Source organism: Lipophrys pholis, assembly GCF_963383615.2.
Source record: "Lipophrys pholis genome assembly, chromosome: 1".
NCBI lineage: Eukaryota > Metazoa > Chordata > Actinopteri > Blenniiformes > Blenniidae > Lipophrys > Lipophrys pholis.
The window spans coordinates 40,048,984-40,065,728 of record NC_137635.1 but is presented as its reverse complement, the minus strand read 5'-3'; the positions used below and the strand labels follow the sequence as shown (position 1 = coordinate 40,065,728).

Genomic DNA, 16,745 nt, shown 5'->3' with positions numbered 1-16,745 from the left:
AAAGATGCAAAGCTGTGTAAAATTGATTATTTTGAAATGCACATGTGTATTTTTTTTTTTTTTTCCTTCTTTTTTTTTTGTTACTTCCTCCTTCACAAATATTTTGTTGCTGTTCGGCATGTTCTGCATGATCTGTAATCTTCAAACCACTTTCTTACCTCATTTTTATTCAGCACTCTTATTGTAAGATAGTCTGTGAACAGTGTAAATGGGGGGGGGCGGGGCAACGACGCAGAGCGGCAAGTCAAGAAAAACAACCTAGTGTTACTGACACTAGTCACAGAAAAATGAAGTGAGCCATGTTTTGTTCATTTAAATGGTGTTTGAATTTCATATGCCAATAGTTTTGTTACATTGCAAATTTTAATGTATTTAAATAAAAGCAATATTCAGATTCCACAACATGCCGGCGTTTCATTTGTTTCATATGTTTGTTCATACACCACGTCTTGCAATGGTGACAGCGGCGGCTCCCATGAGACACAAATGTAAACACAAGCTCTTTATTTCATAAAATTGTTACAAAACAACACTCAGAAAAACACGATCATCCAAGCTGAAGAAAAAACCAAAACATTAACATCGACGGTTCAAGTCCAAATGAGGGGAGGAGGGGGGGGGACGGACGCTTTCTTTCCCATGTACAGGACATCCACATTACAAACAACTGAGTTTAATGATATGGACAATGAATAGAAACGACGTTTTAATGCTTTCATAAACACAGTCACTTCTCACAGTTGTTGTGCGCGTTGTTCTCTGTTGCCCCGTGCTCCTACAGTCAGTCAGCGGGTGAGCACTGTCCCCTTCGTCTCCAAGGTGGACTTCGCCGTGCAGGTCGCAGCAAGGACGGAGGACAGTCTGATCCGTCTCTCTCTCTCTCTCGTCGCCTGCCGGCTAACCCACGGTGACAAACCTGCTGGCTTTACTCGTCTGTGCCGTGGCGGCGCGCCGGTCCTTCAGGATGCGGAACCGCTCGTTTAAGGTCATCGACGTTTGCTGTGCAAGAGAAGACGACAAGATGACAGAGGAGCAGGCTGGGAGGAAGTCTGCAGTTTGACTCTGATGTGGCGGTGGAAAGAGTCGGCTCTCTCTCCGGTGCGATCGACTCACCGGTTTCCCAACACTGTTGATGTCAAACTGCAGAGGCACGCCTTTTGGTATTTTCTTCTCTACCGTTTCTTCTTTGACAGGAGCTGTGCTGACTGCGGGGGGGTGCAGAGTCCAAGCAGAGGGAGGTCTGACACACGATAAAAAATGAATAAATAAATCGAATCTTTCAGATTTTCTAACTTACTCTGGTGTGCGGCACATGGCTCAGCTGGATTTGAGCTGAGCACTTACTCAGGCTGAGTCCTGGCTGTGGGGTTGTCAATTGAAACCGTTAAGATCCCACTGCTCGCTGTTGGTGTGCGCCACCTGGTGGACAAACCGAAATAGTGTCTCGTCGGGAACAGACGGATGTGAAGACAGTGGCCTGAAAAATGCCAAACAATGGCTGCCGCTGCCTTCCACATGATTCACATCCTCAAAGCCAGTTCCTCTTCCTCACACATGCACACGCGACATTATCAGACAAACAATTAGGCAGCGTGACAACAAGACCCAAAATAGACCGGGAGAAGAATACTCACTGCCGTGTTTTGACCGGGGGAGTGTGGGGAGTCGGCCTCTGCACCTGAGCTTGTACCTGCATAAACAGTGTTGCACCATTGAGCCGAAGTCTCACAGCGACCAGAGAGACAGGTTCTGCTACATAGCAGGCCAAATCGGAGAAACACAACTTTTAACCACGGGCAGTTTATGTCGGTGCTGCAGCGTCCCTGCTGATGTGTTCAAAACAGAAGCAAGCACAGAAACCGTGTATATATTTTACACATCAGGCGGGCTCTTCACTCCAGCACGGAAACAATGGACGGGACCGATTGCTCCAGTTCAGGGAGCGGTACAGGACAGTTCACGTTTTCTTTTAATAGCTCAGTGAATTCATAACCGCCAATATGATATAAAGCCAAGAAACAAATAAACAGAGGACTATGGTGGAGAAGAAATCTTTCCGTTTAAAACAAACTGAATTTGTTGATATGTGACCATGTTATCCATGGAGGGTCAAAGAGGACTGTATTCCTTTTCCACCAGAAAATGAAATCTCCTTTGTGCCGCAAGACAGAAAGTTGTATTTAATATTACTAGAATAGAACAAAAATACTTTAATATCAGTAGTTAGATGATGTTAAATCCATAGTTTTTTTTGTTATTCTGCTGAATAAAATCCATCAGCATGAAGCAGTTTGATTCACTACTGATGGTTCTGTTTCTACATGAAGCCTGCAGTGTTGGTATCCGCTCCGCCCCCCCGCAGCCCAGTGTTAGAAAGCCTGCTAAGAGAAGACGGATACCTTGAGTCCTCTGCGGAACAGAAAAGTGGCTTGCCGTGCTTCCCTCTGAGTCTGCTGGACAGGTGGTAGCGGTCTGCAGGAAAACACCACAGAGAAACAACACTAAAGCACAGCGGCCCATGGAGATCTTCTTAAAAGAAATATGGTCCGGCTGTCGGCATCACGCCGTCAACATGAGTTTGTTCTTACCGCCGGCGCAGCTGGAAAGGTCTCCGGACCGGTGTGGCATTCTGGACTCTGATTGGATCGGGCTGCCTGTACGGCCGCCTCTGCACCTCCGGCTTCCTGTACGGGACTTCAGAGCGCTGAATGAACGGTCTCATTTTCGGTCTCGTTTTCTGCAGAGGAGAATGAAGGCGGGCATGTTTCACATATCGGTAACACTCGTCTCAAATCGAGCATGTGGCGACCCCGGAAAGAGATCCGACACAAAGTCACAAAGTCTTGTTTGTGTGAACGTGAGTACAGAGAGTATCCTTAACTCATTGGTTTAATCTCTCCGACGCAAACGTGTGTATGACATTCGGAAGCAGTCGAACCTTTCTAACGACTAAGAAGAGCCTCATACTAATCCGTGAGAAAAGTTTAACAGTGTGGAACTGAAACTTGACAAACCAAAATAGAAAAGGACGACGTTGCTGCGTCGAGCCGCGAGAGATCAACACTGGATCCACACCCACGTCCAAATCCCGTCTGCAAACGCGGATGTTTCTCGGACGAAAGGAAATAAGACTGAAAAGTTGCCAACGTCACGTCCAGCACAAAGCTGCAGACGGAGCTAATGAATCAAACTGGGGTACCAGACAGCGGTGGCTGTTGCCAGGCAACAGGATACACGAGAAAGCTGTGCATTCGGGTGTGACGAAGGCCCGGCGAGAAGCATTGTTTTACTGCAGCCATAAATACAAACATGGAAGTACCAGAGCTTTATTTTACTGTGTCCTTGGTTGGAGTGCAGGCAAGAGGCTGGAAGTTGATCCAGCTTGACGACAAAGCCAACAACACATGGATGAATTTTTACAGTCACCCCAGTTCAAATATTAATGTGCGGCTACAAATCTTTAACCACATTGCTTTTATGCTTCATTCTTTTTAATTAAACAAAGAGGGTATGTGTTGTAGCGCACACCACAGCAGAAGGCTGCAGCCATTTGTCAGCCTTACTAGTTCAGTCAAACGTTGACAGCCACACGATAAAAATGATTTTCAAAGTACACTTTGCATTTACCAGATGGTGCCTCAGAGGTCAGCATGTTCCCAATGCAAATCAAACTACGTCGGCGGGACAAAAATCTGCTGGTAGAATAGACACCATGAAGAACCAACAACGTATGAAGTGCAACAGTATCTTGAGGTCTGACCTGCACTGCACACAAGAAGCCGACAACGGGAGTGGAGGGATGAAAGTGGAACAACAAACGAGGCGGAGGAATTATTTGTTCCAAAGCATTCCCCGGCTAGGAAAACCCTGACTGACCGCTCAGAGCTGGAGGACTTTTTCCTTCACATGCTCCCTGCAGTTAAATGATATCACCTCAAGTCTCCTACAGTCTCAAACAAGAACAAGCCTGCGGAGGAGATACAAGGCTGACATTAATAATCTTCATTACCACGGTGCAGACGGGTTCGCTGTGAGTAACTATCTTATACAAAGTCAGCCTCACAACCTGGGAGCTGAAGGAAGGAGTTACAACTGTTTTTTTTTTTTAATGTGTAAATATCAGGCTATCATTACCCAAATTACAGCTACATCATGCTGATCTCAATTCAAGATCTCAAACCATCAGTACCAGTTAAGGGAAGATACAGTTTAGTATAACTCTATAAAAGAGACAGAGGAGGAAAGATATTGGAGAAGAAAGATTTTAGACTGATCATCCAGCGCACGGGAGAGACCTGTATAATCCTAGATAATTCTGCTTAATGCTAAATATGTAACTGTATACACATATTAAACATGTCCTAAACATCTCCTGTCCCTATAAAGAAGTTGAGACATTACGTTCATGCAGCACGAGGACACATATTGGTACAGGTGAGGTCAAAGGGAGGACAGGCAGCAAGGGCTCCCGTATGTGTCTTCATTTCTTAGAGCATGAATTCAACTGGGATTGGGAGTAACATGTAGTGGTTTACTCTCGCCTCACAGCGAGTCTGTCCACGGTTTGAGTCTGGGTTGAGACAAGAGGCTTTTCTGTGTGTAGTTTTGTCCTGCTTCCACTCACAGTTACAAAACATGTGTTTGAGGTTGGTGTGAATGTATGTACATTTGTGATTGTCTGTCTTTCTGTGATCAACTGCAGCCTGTTTGGGGTCCTTGTCAGCATCTCTAAAACCGTGTGTGTGTGTGTGTGTGTGTGTGTGTGTGTGTGTGTGTGTGTGTTACCTGGTTGAGGGCTACTCTGTTGAGGGGTCCGGCTCGTTTCAGCAGTGCAGCTGGCCTTCGGGCTGCCAGGCCTGTGATAACGCCTTGGCCTCTCCGTCGACCCAGCAGGGGAGGGACTCTTCTAGTTTTTACTTTCGCCGCTCCTCCTCGTGGGACGCCAACTCCTAGTTTGTATAAAACAAGGCAGAAATAATTTAGGAGGACTGTTTATTATTGAGAGAGAGATGTGTCTGAGAGTTAAACTTTCAGTGTTGAACTTAAATGTAGTAGCTTGCTCTAAACTTTCATAACAGCTGTAAAATACAGTTCAGTTTGATGATGGGGGAAAGATAAAGAGAGGATCAGTCATTATGGTATAGTTTTGTTAGCTTCTACAGTTCTTTTGTGTTGTTTTGCGTTTTTTTGTAAGTCGGACATATTCTGTTATTACATAGGATGTATAGGTCAGGCATAAATAAGCCACTGGAATCGGGCTTGTTCATTTTCTTTGTCATTTAAAATGAACAGTATTTCTTGGTGTTTCTGATTTCTATGTGTGGAGCTATGGCCAGAAAGACTCCACTCATTCATTCATTCTTATCAGTGGCTCGGGTAGAAATAGCATGCAAGGTATTTGTGTCACGGGAGGAACCGTGAGCAAACCTCTGAGAGCAGCTCCTGCAGTCCTCTGTGAAAACATCTTCCCTTTCTTCTTCACTGGTCTGCGGCTCACGTTGGCCTGTTTCCTCTTTAACTGTTGCTCTTTTTTGTTCAAGCGAATGATGTCATCTGTGAAAGTTACCACACGATCAACAAACACGCTCGAGTGAGAAGCATGCCTGGGCTCAGCCAGCTGCTGAAATCAGGCTAGCATGAGCCCCGAGTCTATTTTCGTGCGCCGCTCAGAGCGACTGAGCCCCCTTACCCAAGGACATGTCCACTTTATCGGGCACGGCTGGTCTTTTCCCCCGGCCTTCTGTCAGCTCAGCTCCGTTCATACTTAAAAAAAAAAAAAACAACAACAAAAAAAACAAAACAAACCAATAACCCGGAGTGCAGGAAGAAACGCAGCAGTAGTTAGCAGCTCTGCTAGCTGGTCGGAGTGTTTCGTGCGCTACACTACAACTGACGTCACCCCTCCCCCTCCCCCCAACGTAAATACGTAACGGCACCGTGACGGTAAGCCCGGTGCATCCTGGGAAATGTAGTCATACTCGATAAGAAAACAGCGTTACAAAACCCTGCATACATAACTGGTTGTGTAAAAGGAAACACCGTCCGCGTTTCTTTTCTTCAGTTGCACGTTTAGTGAGCGGAGTTGTGTTTGAAGGTGCATGCTGCTCTGTGTCACGAGGAGGTAAGCATGAAACCGCTGAACGACGCTTTCCCCCGTTCACCTCGTGTGACTGACTTTGCTTTGAACCATTTAGATGTGTAAAACGCTTTTGAGCGATTTGCGAGATCTCCCGATTGATTGTTCTGTGATGCGCGCATCGATCCTTCGATCACGCTGCCCAATCCTAACCTTAACCTTCAGCGCAATTATGTGCGCTAATCAAGGATTTATTATTTGCGCAGCGCAATCGGTAGATCGCGCCCATCGCCCAAAAGCGCCGGACAGATGTACCTTGTGTCATTTCTGTTCAAACGCAGGTTTCTTGTAAGTGTTTTGCTGAATCAAAGTTTCCTTAGAATTGTTCACTGTTGTTCCCTGTAGCTCTTCCTTTGCTCTACTCTTCAAGACAGTCATTCACCAAAACATCCGGTCCAGCCCTGTACTTTCCTCCTCCATCCACTCAAACTCCAGTGAAGCCATCATGTCTGACAAGAAACGCAAGTCAACATCAGCTGCTGGGCAGGGGACCAGTGCCAAGCAACAGAAGCTGGCTCCCAAGAAGGAGGAGAAGGAGGAGAAAACTCGGGGGTGGATACTAAGCACTGTAAAGCAGCAGAGAACAGAGAACAAGGATATGAAGTTCAACAAAAAACGCCTGCGTTTCATATCTGAAACCGAGAAGATAAAGCAGGGATCAGAAGGTGTCCTGTACTGGATGTGGAGAGACCAAAGAGTACAAGGTAAACACCAAACACACACACACAGCAGCAGCACAGGAACAGGAATTCGTCTTTTGGCTTGCAGTGACAAGGTCTGTGGTTTGTGTTTGTTTTTGTGTGTTAGACAACTGGGCGCTGATCCATGCCCAAAGGCTGGCTGTGAAGGAGAACCTCCCTCTGCATGTCTGCTTCTGTCTGATGGTGCCCAAATCACAGTTGTCCACGCTGAGACACTACAGTTTCATGCTGAAGGGCCTGGAAGAAGTTGCAAAGGTAAAAATAAATAAATAAACAGTTTCGTCTCGGTCTCGTTGACAACCGTGTGTAGTCATTTAATTAAATGTGAATAAACCCTCTCTCATTAGATCCAATTAACTGATACCAGCACTTGCGAGCTCAACCAAAGGGTGTTACATTCAGTTTGCACATTTAGTTCTCATCTATACTCAGTTAAACATAAAAAAATCTAAGAGGGCAGAATGATATAGTGTGCTCAAAGAACACCTGTAGCAGCGACAACATTGAATCGTAAAAGAAACGAAAGTAGGTCTGCTGTAAAATACAAAATCGGTAAAAGTGCATATCATGCATGTTATAAGTTCCTGCCTGTGCGGCACGCACATACTACCAAATTAGTTACAACTTCTCCTCTAATGTCCTGAAAGTCTGAGCTGAAAACCTGGAACTCAGCACATACGTGATGGGAGACGTTGGAAACGGTGGCATTGGCCTTCCTCATTCTTTTCCCGCTGTACAGATGTGTCAGTGAGCGCTGTTGAAATCCCACAATCTGACTACGAGTCTCTATGGCACTGCTTAGTGTATTTCTTGACCAAGCCAGTAGAAAAGAGAAAAGGTCAGCACAGATTCAATATATGAACTATAAAGTAAAATCATCAGAGACTTACTATACAGACTCGGGACATGGACTGCTGGAGCTTAGTGAAAGTGTCACCACATGAAAGGCAGGGTCCACTCTGGACATGGCACCAGGCCATTAAAGGGCCGACACACTGACACTTTTGGACAGAGACGTTATTCCACTCAAGATACTGCAAATGCATTAGTGAGTCCAGCACCTGACCAAACACCCCAGAGTGGTCACAGAGTCACCCCATGTAGGTGACGTGTTAAGATTTAAATCAGTGTTTTTAGGAGACTGATATTAAAAGATTGACTTGGTGACAGTGGTGAATGTTTAATGAATAATGAGTTATTAATAAAGTTATTAATAAGTAGAAATGTTATTAAATCAGCAATCAGCTGTAGATTTGTGTTATTTTAAAGCAGTGGTAGCCAACTAAGTGATCGCGGGCAGAGAGTTGTTGATTGTTAAAAAGTCATTAAAATGATAAACGTAAAGAAAGAAATTAATACAAGATAATGCTCAGAATTCTACAAATCTGTGGATTCATTCAGAACTATTAATATTAAACAGAGAACTTTGTGTTTAAGATTTGTTAATCAAACCTGTTTCCATATAAGTCAGATAAAATGCCCCAGCAGGTCCTGTCATGGTGCCAACCTGCACGTCTGTAACGCTCAGCTTTGCTCTTCCGTCCAAACAGGAGTGCAAACACTTGGACATCCAGTTCCACTTGCTCCACGGCGCTCCGGGCGAAGTTCTGCCCGGCTTTGTGTCTGACCGCAGCTTCGGGGCGCTGGTCACCGACTTCTCCCCGCTCAGGGAGCCAGTGCAGTGGCTGGAAGATGTCAACAAGGCGCTTCCGAAGGACATTCCCTTCATACAGGTGAATATATTCATATTCATAGCTCGTTTCGTATTCGGACTATTTTTCTGTTGGATGTTTCAGCTCGGCTACAGATGATTGTTTGATTTTATTAGCAGTGGTGGAAACCGGCGTTTGCTTATTATGTTTGGAGAATTGTTGTCATTATTACTCCTTCTTGAGATAATCCCAGCACTTTCCGCTTACAGGTCGATGCCCATAACATCGTTCCATGCTGGGTGGCGTCGGTGAAGCTGGAGTATGCGGCGCGGACCATCAGAGGAAAAATTACCAAACTTTTGCCCGAGTTCCTCACTGACTTTCCTCCAATTGAGAAACACCCACACACTGCAACAAGGACGGCCAAAGTAAGAAACCCAACACATATTCATATGCAGAGAGGAAATAACTTGCTACAGAGTTAGATCATATAACTTGTGATTTTTAGATTTAGATTTCTGTTGATAGTCACATTAGTGATGAAGGCTGCCATTGATGGTGGCGTTCAGCTTCTTGCTTAAGAACACCTTTGCAATGGACAGAGCGAGATGATGGAGATCTCACAACCTTGCGTTTGAAAAACATATTGCTCTGCCAAGTGATCTATCGTTGTCACATTTTGTGGATCTTTGAAAGTCGGCAATCTCCAGGAAAATGCTTAATTTTAACGTTTTCTTCTTCACATTACTTATTGAGAAGAGAATAAACACCGATTTGTCTCGCCGGTGCTTCTGCTTTTGGAATAAAGTCGTTAAACAAAGTCCGTCTGTCAGGAGTAATTTATTGAGGCCTCAAGACTCACCCAAAAACAGAGTCGCAGAAGAGTCTGCCTTAGAGTGTGTGTCCAAAGTTGCGCCCCGCGACTCTTATCTGCTTTTGCAAAGTAAGCGAGCAGAGAAAGGAGGGACCGAAAGCACTCACAATTGAGCCTCTGAGTCTCGGAAACAACATCAGACAGTTCACCTTGACATTCACACAAACGGCGTTCCGTTCCCACCAGATAAGGCTTTGCTGGGAAAAGGAGTGTTCGCTAGTTTGGAGCCGGGGAAAAGAGAAACGTCCGTGCATATTTCAGAATATAATACAGCTTTCATAAAGCTGTTTGTTTCAGTGATTCTCAGAGAACGTCAAATCCATAATAACAGAGTATAAGCCACTCAATAGGTAACAAAATGGAATTTTACCATGACAATACTTCTAGACTTTATAGACTGGTCCAGAAGTTGAACATTTCCTCTTGTTGATTGATATGCCGTGCACTTTCCTGAACCTCCTGATATTTAAGAACCTTTCAACACTGCTTTTGAAGTGAGCGGCGCTCCACAACACCGCGGCGGAGGTTTTGGTTCATCACTGTCAGCTCTGACCTCTCTGCTGAGTTCCTCTGTCTTTTGTGCGTTCTTCACCTCGCAGGCAGTAGACTGGGAGGAAACGCTGGCCTCTCTGCAGGTGGACCGGACTGTGGGAGAGACGGAGTGGGCGAAGCCCGGCACCAAAGCAGGGTGCGCCATGCTGGAGTCCTTCATCGACGTGCGCCTTAAGCTGTTCGGCACTCAGCGAAACGACCCCAACATGGCCGCTCTCAGCCAGCTCTCCCCGTGGATTCGCTTTGGTCAGTAATGCCGTAAAAAGCTGCGCGAACATGGAAGTCAAACAGTGTGATTGTAGACTCATTCAACAATGGAGAATGAAATCAAGGGTTTTTTTATGAGTCACATCTCATGTTTGAAAATAGTAAAGATATATCTTCCAGCCTGAGAGAACATCCGAGATGCCATCGGCAATACGTGACATCCTGGTTTTGATGAAGTATGCAACGTTAGTTTCAGGGATTCTGTTGAACACACTACTACCACCTCTGGCATGTCGTCATCACAGCAGATTTTGTGTTTCTCTTGAGTCGTGAATCTTTTTTGTTTGTTTGTTTTTTTTAACTGACTGCACAGCTTTTGTTAAATTATTACAAGAAAAGCATCCAGGCACATTTTGGATACAGAACTTTGTTATTTGTGACACTCTTATGTATGTCGATCGCAAATTTGTTTGTGTCTCCTACAGCAACACAAAATACACAAACGTTTATCAAAATGTGGTTCAGCCTCGGGATACACAACGTCTACGTCTACGTCAACGTTTCAGTTAGTGATGATACGTCGAAGTTTCAGGCTAGATGTCTTCCAAAAGGCTACACATGTGATATATGGTAATGTTGTTGAGTATATAAAAATACGATTTGATATAAATGCAAACAAATGAGAAGTTTTTTTATTGTTTTAATCACAAAATGTGTGAATTAATTGCAAATAGTTGCACTTTTCTTTCACATTTGAAGTCCTGTCACATTGAATTTTGATCAATATCTGACCTACCTCCATCTAGGAGGATGAGGGTTAAATCACCAGATGCATTCTGCTGTTTCGTTATTCAGTTTTCACTGAACTCACATCCTGACACCTGAAAAGCGTCAGCGTGCTTTGTTTCATTTTTAATGCCGAGCTTTCAAAGTCAAGTATTGTCTTTTTAGGAGTTCAAAGTAAACGGCCACGGCATAAGAGCCCAGAATAGCATTGCTGCCTCGAAAAAAAAACACTCGCCATCTCAAACTAGGGAAAGTCATTTTAGTTTCCTCGCCTCCGTGTTCTGTCCGTCTTCATCTTTCACTTCCTCATCCTGTCAAACCATGTCTACTTCCTCCCACCAGGCCACCTTTCAGCCCAGCGTGTGGCTCTGCAGGTTCAGCGCGGTGGGAAGAGTGCCAGTCAGTCCGTCGGCCCCTTCATCGAGGAGCTGGTGGTGCGTCGGGAGCTGACCGACAACTTCTGCTTCTACAATGAGAAATACGACAGCGTGGAGGGTCAGTGGAGAGCTCATTAAAATGACATCCTGTTCTCTCCGATGTCATTCCTGTTCCATTAGTGACGCCATTCAGACGAGGCGCAAGCTGATTCCACACACACTGTGTGTGTGTGTGTGTGTGTGTGTGTGTGTGTGTGTGTGTGTGTGTGTGTGTGTGTGTGTGTGTGTGTGTGTGTGTGTGTGTGTGTGTGTGTGTGTGTGTGTGTGTGTGTGTGTGTGTGTGTGTGTGTGTGTGTGTGTGTGTGTGTGTGTGTGTGGGGTTCTCAGGTGCGTATGAGTGGGCTCAGAAGACCTTAAAGGATCACGCCAAAGACAAGAGGCCGTACGTCTACACACGGGAGCAGCTTGAGAACGCAAAGACTCACGACAAACTGTGGAACGGAGCTCAGGTACAAAGTCTAAAAAAAACCAACTTTGGGTTGGCTCACATCACAGAAGCGCCGTCAGCATCTGGGATGTTTATCGTTTCATCATTTTTTTAGTACCAGATGACCAGTGAGGGGAAGATGCACGGTTTCCTGAGGATGTACTGGGCCAAAAAGATCCTGGAGTGGACCTCGTCCCCGGAGGAGGCGCTGTCCGTCGCTCTGTACCTGAACGATCGCTACGAGCTGGACGGTCAGGACCCCAACGGCTTCGTGGGTAAGGACACGGATTAGCTGATTTGAGCTGCTGCCGTCTTGTGAGCAACGAAACTGAACTCTGTTTTTTCCCTCCTGCAGGTTGCATGTGGTCGATATGTGGCATCCACGACCAGGGCTGGGCGGAGAGACCCATCTTTGGAAAAATTCGCTACATGAACTATAAAGGCTGCCTCAGGAAGTTTAACGTCGCCCAGTTTGAGAAGAAGTACTGTCCCAAAAAAGCTTGAGAGAAAACCTGTTTTAAAAGCATGCATCTGCTACACACTCAGCCTCAGGGAGCATTTTTATATTCGGTCTCGCTTTGAATGTTCTTCTCTGTGCTTGTCTGTTTGATAATTACTCAAACATATGTTGCAAAACTGTAAACAGTTTGTGGGAGTTTGCAGAGAGTTGTTGTTGCTTGATATTTTTGATAATATTTCTTGGTGCTTTTTTTAGTGAGTAGTTTGATTGTCTTATGTTACATGTCTTATTTTACTGTTTTTATTATTCATTTTATTTTCTATCATGGATTATGTCAGTTTTCACAGGTCGACAGTGTTGCTGTCCATTATTAAATTTACATTCAAATGTAAACAAATATTTTGTTTAATCACATTTGTAGAACTTGAAACACAACATCATTACTGGAACAAACTGAAATGCTCTATTTTTTTTTTACGGAAGCTTTCTACATACAACTTGCTTAAATGTGATGTACAGCTTTAAGTGACAACAGACTTTATTTAATTACATTTGTGCACTCAAGAGATGCTGTCATGAATAATTGACAAAAAAATCGAATTCACATCAGAGAAAACAAAGAAAATAGTGTACATAAAGCATAGCTTGAGTTTCAGGGATGTTCAGTTGTCACCAAATGCTCTTTTGAGATGCAATTAAACTGAAATAAAACCCACTTCTATCCAAGCTAATTAACCAGATACTCAGGAGAATAAAAACAATCCCTGTAGGTCACATTGTGCCTAACGTCAATTCGCAGTTTCAGATATAAAAACCTCATCAGGCTTTTTTGTGTTTGTTCATTTCTGGAGAGAAAGAGATACCCCCCCCCCCCCCAGAATTATGCTTTCCAGAGCTAATTAACACTCAGCAGTAGGCAGGTCTTGTTGGAGGGAACAAGAAAAGCACAATGTGATATATTAGACTGTAACACAAGTCCTAACATGGTTATATTTTTCAAACTGTGGTAAACACAGGGTGAATATGTTGCTGCACATTAGTATCCGGGGAGTCAGTCGAACACACATTGGGGTCTTCCCTTTCTGGTCCTCAGGTCGGCAAGTGACTGTTGCAACCAAATCTTCGTAGGTAACCTAGTGTGTTCTAAGAATGTGCAAAAGCAGGGGAGACACGAGTAATCGTGATAAACACGTTGTAATTGAACAAAAGTTAGTTCATTGTTTGGTGAGCTTCAAAAAAATTCTTTCTATGGAAAACATTTTGCTATTCGACCGGAATCGAATACACTTTATTTTCATACAAACATAAAAAACAACAGTCAGTGAATAGATTAGTTGCAGAAGGTGCCATGATGTTCCTGAGAGTTGTGTCATTCAGGTATTGTGATGGTGGTAGGCTTTCTATGGTGGGGTTGGATGGAGGTGATGGAGGACACGGCTCGCGGGGGGAAAGGGGGGGGGGGGTGTCCAGGCGAGATGTCTGCAGGCTCGAACCACATGGTGCATTCTTCACCGCACCATGTGGTTCCTGTCCACTCGGCAGTTTGTGATGACGCTCGCACTGGCGGTCCTCGTGAAGAACCGGCTGAAGGACCGGGTCAAGTGGTTGAACAAGGTGGCTCCAGGAAAACAGTCAGTCTCTCCACACGCCCTGCTGCTGCTCCGTGGGCATCAGCTTGTCACATAATTGCAGTGAACATTCAAAATTATGAACGAGACCAAAGCTACAAAAATTTTTAAAAAAGCCCAAGAAAACCTTTAATCGGAGGATTGTCGATGCGATCATGACACTGTTCTGTCTAATCATCACTGTTTCATCACCGTGCCTTTTGTTCATCGGTCCAGTTCAGATATTCCCACCATTCAGTTGATGTACTAAAAAGATGCAAAGAGCAGCACGTTGGAGTGATTTTGTAGATACTAATTCAATGATATCACAAGCACATTTTCAATTAGTCACTACAATGTTATTTTAAGTTATTAAACTGGTACATCCATCGGGAGGTTTCCAGTTCACATCGGCACAGAGGAGGAACAAAACAGTAAAATTGTCACGTCAGCACAATGTTCATCCAGGTTTCACATCTGCTTTATCCAAATTCACTTTGGAGGGGAGTGGAGCCAATCCTAGCCACCTACCACAGACAGGATACACTCGGGGAATGGTCATGAGTTCACAACATCGGTATACAGCAGGGGTCGGGAACCTATGGCTCGCGAGCCAGGTGTGGCTCTTTTGATGATTGCATCTGGCTTGCTTGCAGATTTCGGCTTTTCAGAGAAAACATAAAATATCACTCGTTTTAATCCATCTATCGATGTTCCACTGCTCATGTCCTGTTCAGGGATGCAGTTGGCTGCAGGAGCAATTGTCCTTTATTTTAATTGGATGATAATTGCTTACGTTGGCCGTTGCTGGGTAAACAGGTAAACGCACCATTTTGAACGAGTCCGCTAGGTTATTAGCTCAAAGCTAACCCTTCGACAACGGAGATGGCGAAAAGAAAAAAAGATGAGGAGTATCGTACATTTCAGGACGAATGGACTGAAGAATTCGCCTTTGTGGAGAGAGCAGGTGCTGCGGTGTGCCTAATTTGCAATGACAAAATTGCATCGATGAAGCGGTCGAATGTAAAGCGGCACTTCGACACGCGTCATGCTACCTTTGCATCAAAATACCCTGCGGGAGACAGCAGGAAGAAAGCGTGCCAAGAGCTACTGAGCAGGGTGCAAACGAGCCAGCAGCAACTCCGCGTATGGACCCGGCAAGGTGACTATAATTCCGCTAGTTTCGCTGGATCTTTAGCAATAGTGAAGAATGGAAAACCATTCACAGATGGCGAGTATGCTAAAACGTTCATGCTGGATGTAGCCAATGAACTTTTTGATGATCTTCCGAACAAAGACAAGATAATCAAACGGATACAAGACATGCCTCTGTCGGCAAGAACTGTTCATGATCGTACCATCATGATGGCAAACCAAGTGGAGGAAACGCAAGTGAAGGACATAAATTCAGCGCCGCTCTTTTCCCTGGCGTTGGATGAGTCAACAGACGTAAGTCATCTGTCGCAGTTCAGTGTGATTGCAAGATATGCTGCTGGTGACACACTGCGTGAAGAAAGTCTTGCTGTTTTGCCAATAAAAGGGTCCACAAGAGGTGAAGATTTATTCAAGTCTTTCATGGAGTTCGTTCATGAAAAAAATCTGCCTATGGATAAACTTATCTCCGTGTGTACTGATGGTGCTCCGTGTATGGTGGGGAAAAACAAAGGATTTGTGGCGCTTCTCCGTGAACATGAAAATAGACCCATCCTAAGTTTCCATTGCGTTCTACACCAGGAGGCACTTTGTGCTCAGATGTGTGACGGGCAGCTTGGCGAAGTGATGTCGCTTGTCATTCGTGTGATCAACTTTATTGTTGCTCGAGCCTTAAATGATCGCCAGTTTAAAACGCTGCTGGATGAAGTTGGAAATAACTATCATGGTCTGCTTTTGCACAGCAATGTGCGTTGGTTGTCAAGAGGGAAGGTGCTCAGCCGTTTTGCGGCTTGCCTGAACGAAATCCGGACTTTCCTTGAAATGAAAGGCATCGAGCATCCTGAGCTAGCCGAAACTGAGTGGCTCCTCAAGTTTTACTATCTCGTGGATATGACTGAACATCTAAACCAGCTCAACGTGAAAATGCAAGGCATTGGAAATACAGTGTTATCCCTTCAACACGCTGTGTTTGCTTTTGAAAACAAGCTGGAGATCTTCATCAAGGATCTGGAAACAGGTCGTTTACTACATTTTGAAAAACTGAGACAATTTAAAGATGCATGCACAGCAAGTGAGCCCACTCAAAACTTTGATCTCCGCCAGCTAGCTGGCTTCACATCCGGTCTCCTACAGTCGTTCAAAGCACGCTTTGGAGAATTTCGTGAGCACACTGGTCTTTTTAAGTTCATCACCCATCCAACCGAGTGTTCACTGAACACAGCCGACCTGAGTTACATTCCTGATGTCTCCCTCAGAGATTTTGAAGCAGAAGCGGCTGATCTGAAGGCCTCAGACATGTGGGTGAATAAGTTCAAGTCACTGAATGAAGATTTGGAAAGAATCGCACGACAGAAAGCAGAGTTGGCCAGCAAGCACATGTGGACAGAAATGAAAAAACTTCAACCCGAAGACCAGCTGATTATCAAAACTTGGAACGCGCTTCCTGTCACATACGACACACTGAAGCGTGTGAGTATTGCTGTATTGACCATGTTTGGATCTACGTATTCATGTGAGCAGTCATTTTCACATCTTAAAAACATCAAGTCCAACCTACGATCACGTTTAACGGATGAAAGCCTCAACGCCTGCATGAAGCTTAACCTCACCAAGTACCAACCAGACTACAAAGCCATCAGCAAATCCATGCAGCACCAGAAGTCACATTAATGGTGAGTATGATGACAATAATATTTAAAAGAATAAATTCAAAGGCTTATTATACTCACATTTAGTTGAATTCAGTCTTAAAA

The 16,745-nt window shown here is 44.6% G+C and overlaps 2 protein-coding genes across 6 annotated transcripts; one reads left to right on the top strand and one right to left on the bottom strand.

Annotated features, from left to right (window-relative positions):
* Positions 1–88: 88 nt before the first annotated feature.
* Positions 89–6,506, bottom strand: LOC308124660 (UAP56-interacting factor-like). 3 transcript variants are annotated; one of them, XM_080487822.1, is made up of 10 exons: positions 6,392–6,506; positions 5,690–5,763; positions 5,428–5,553; positions 4,786–4,949; positions 2,589–2,737; positions 2,400–2,472; positions 1,635–1,690; positions 1,345–1,419; positions 1,114–1,240; positions 352–999 (listed from the first exon to the last, which is right to left on the bottom strand). In XM_080487822.1, the coding sequence occupies exons 2-10, from the start codon at positions 5,760–5,762 to the stop codon at positions 898–900; spliced, it is 945 nt and encodes a 314-aa protein (XP_080343948.1). In that variant the 5' UTR covers position 5,763; positions 6,392–6,506; the 3' UTR covers positions 352–897. The 3 variants fall into 3 exon arrangements, with proteins under 3 accessions (XP_080343947.1, XP_080343948.1, XP_080343949.1); XM_080487821.1 differs by having other exon boundaries at positions 89–1,240; positions 6,392–6,496; XM_080487823.1 differs by lacking the exon at positions 6,392–6,506 and having other exon boundaries at positions 491–1,037; positions 5,690–5,908.
* On the top strand, positions 5,957–13,059 carry cpdp (CPD photolyase). Of its 3 annotated transcripts, none has more exons than XM_080487775.1 (10): positions 5,957–6,121; positions 6,507–6,840; positions 6,944–7,092; positions 8,388–8,570; positions 8,759–8,917; positions 9,963–10,161; positions 11,251–11,403; positions 11,673–11,794; positions 11,888–12,047; positions 12,128–13,059. In XM_080487775.1, the coding sequence occupies exons 2-10, from the start codon at positions 6,582–6,584 to the stop codon at positions 12,274–12,276; spliced, it is 1,533 nt and encodes a 510-aa protein (XP_080343901.1). In that variant the 5' UTR covers positions 5,957–6,121; positions 6,507–6,581; the 3' UTR covers positions 12,277–13,059. The 3 variants fall into 3 exon arrangements, with proteins under 3 accessions (XP_080343901.1, XP_080343900.1, XP_080343899.1); XM_080487774.1 differs by having other exon boundaries at positions 5,962–6,121; positions 6,572–6,840; XM_080487773.1 differs by having other exon boundaries at positions 5,962–6,121; positions 6,482–6,840.
* The last annotated feature ends 3,686 nt before the right edge of the window (positions 13,060–16,745 follow it).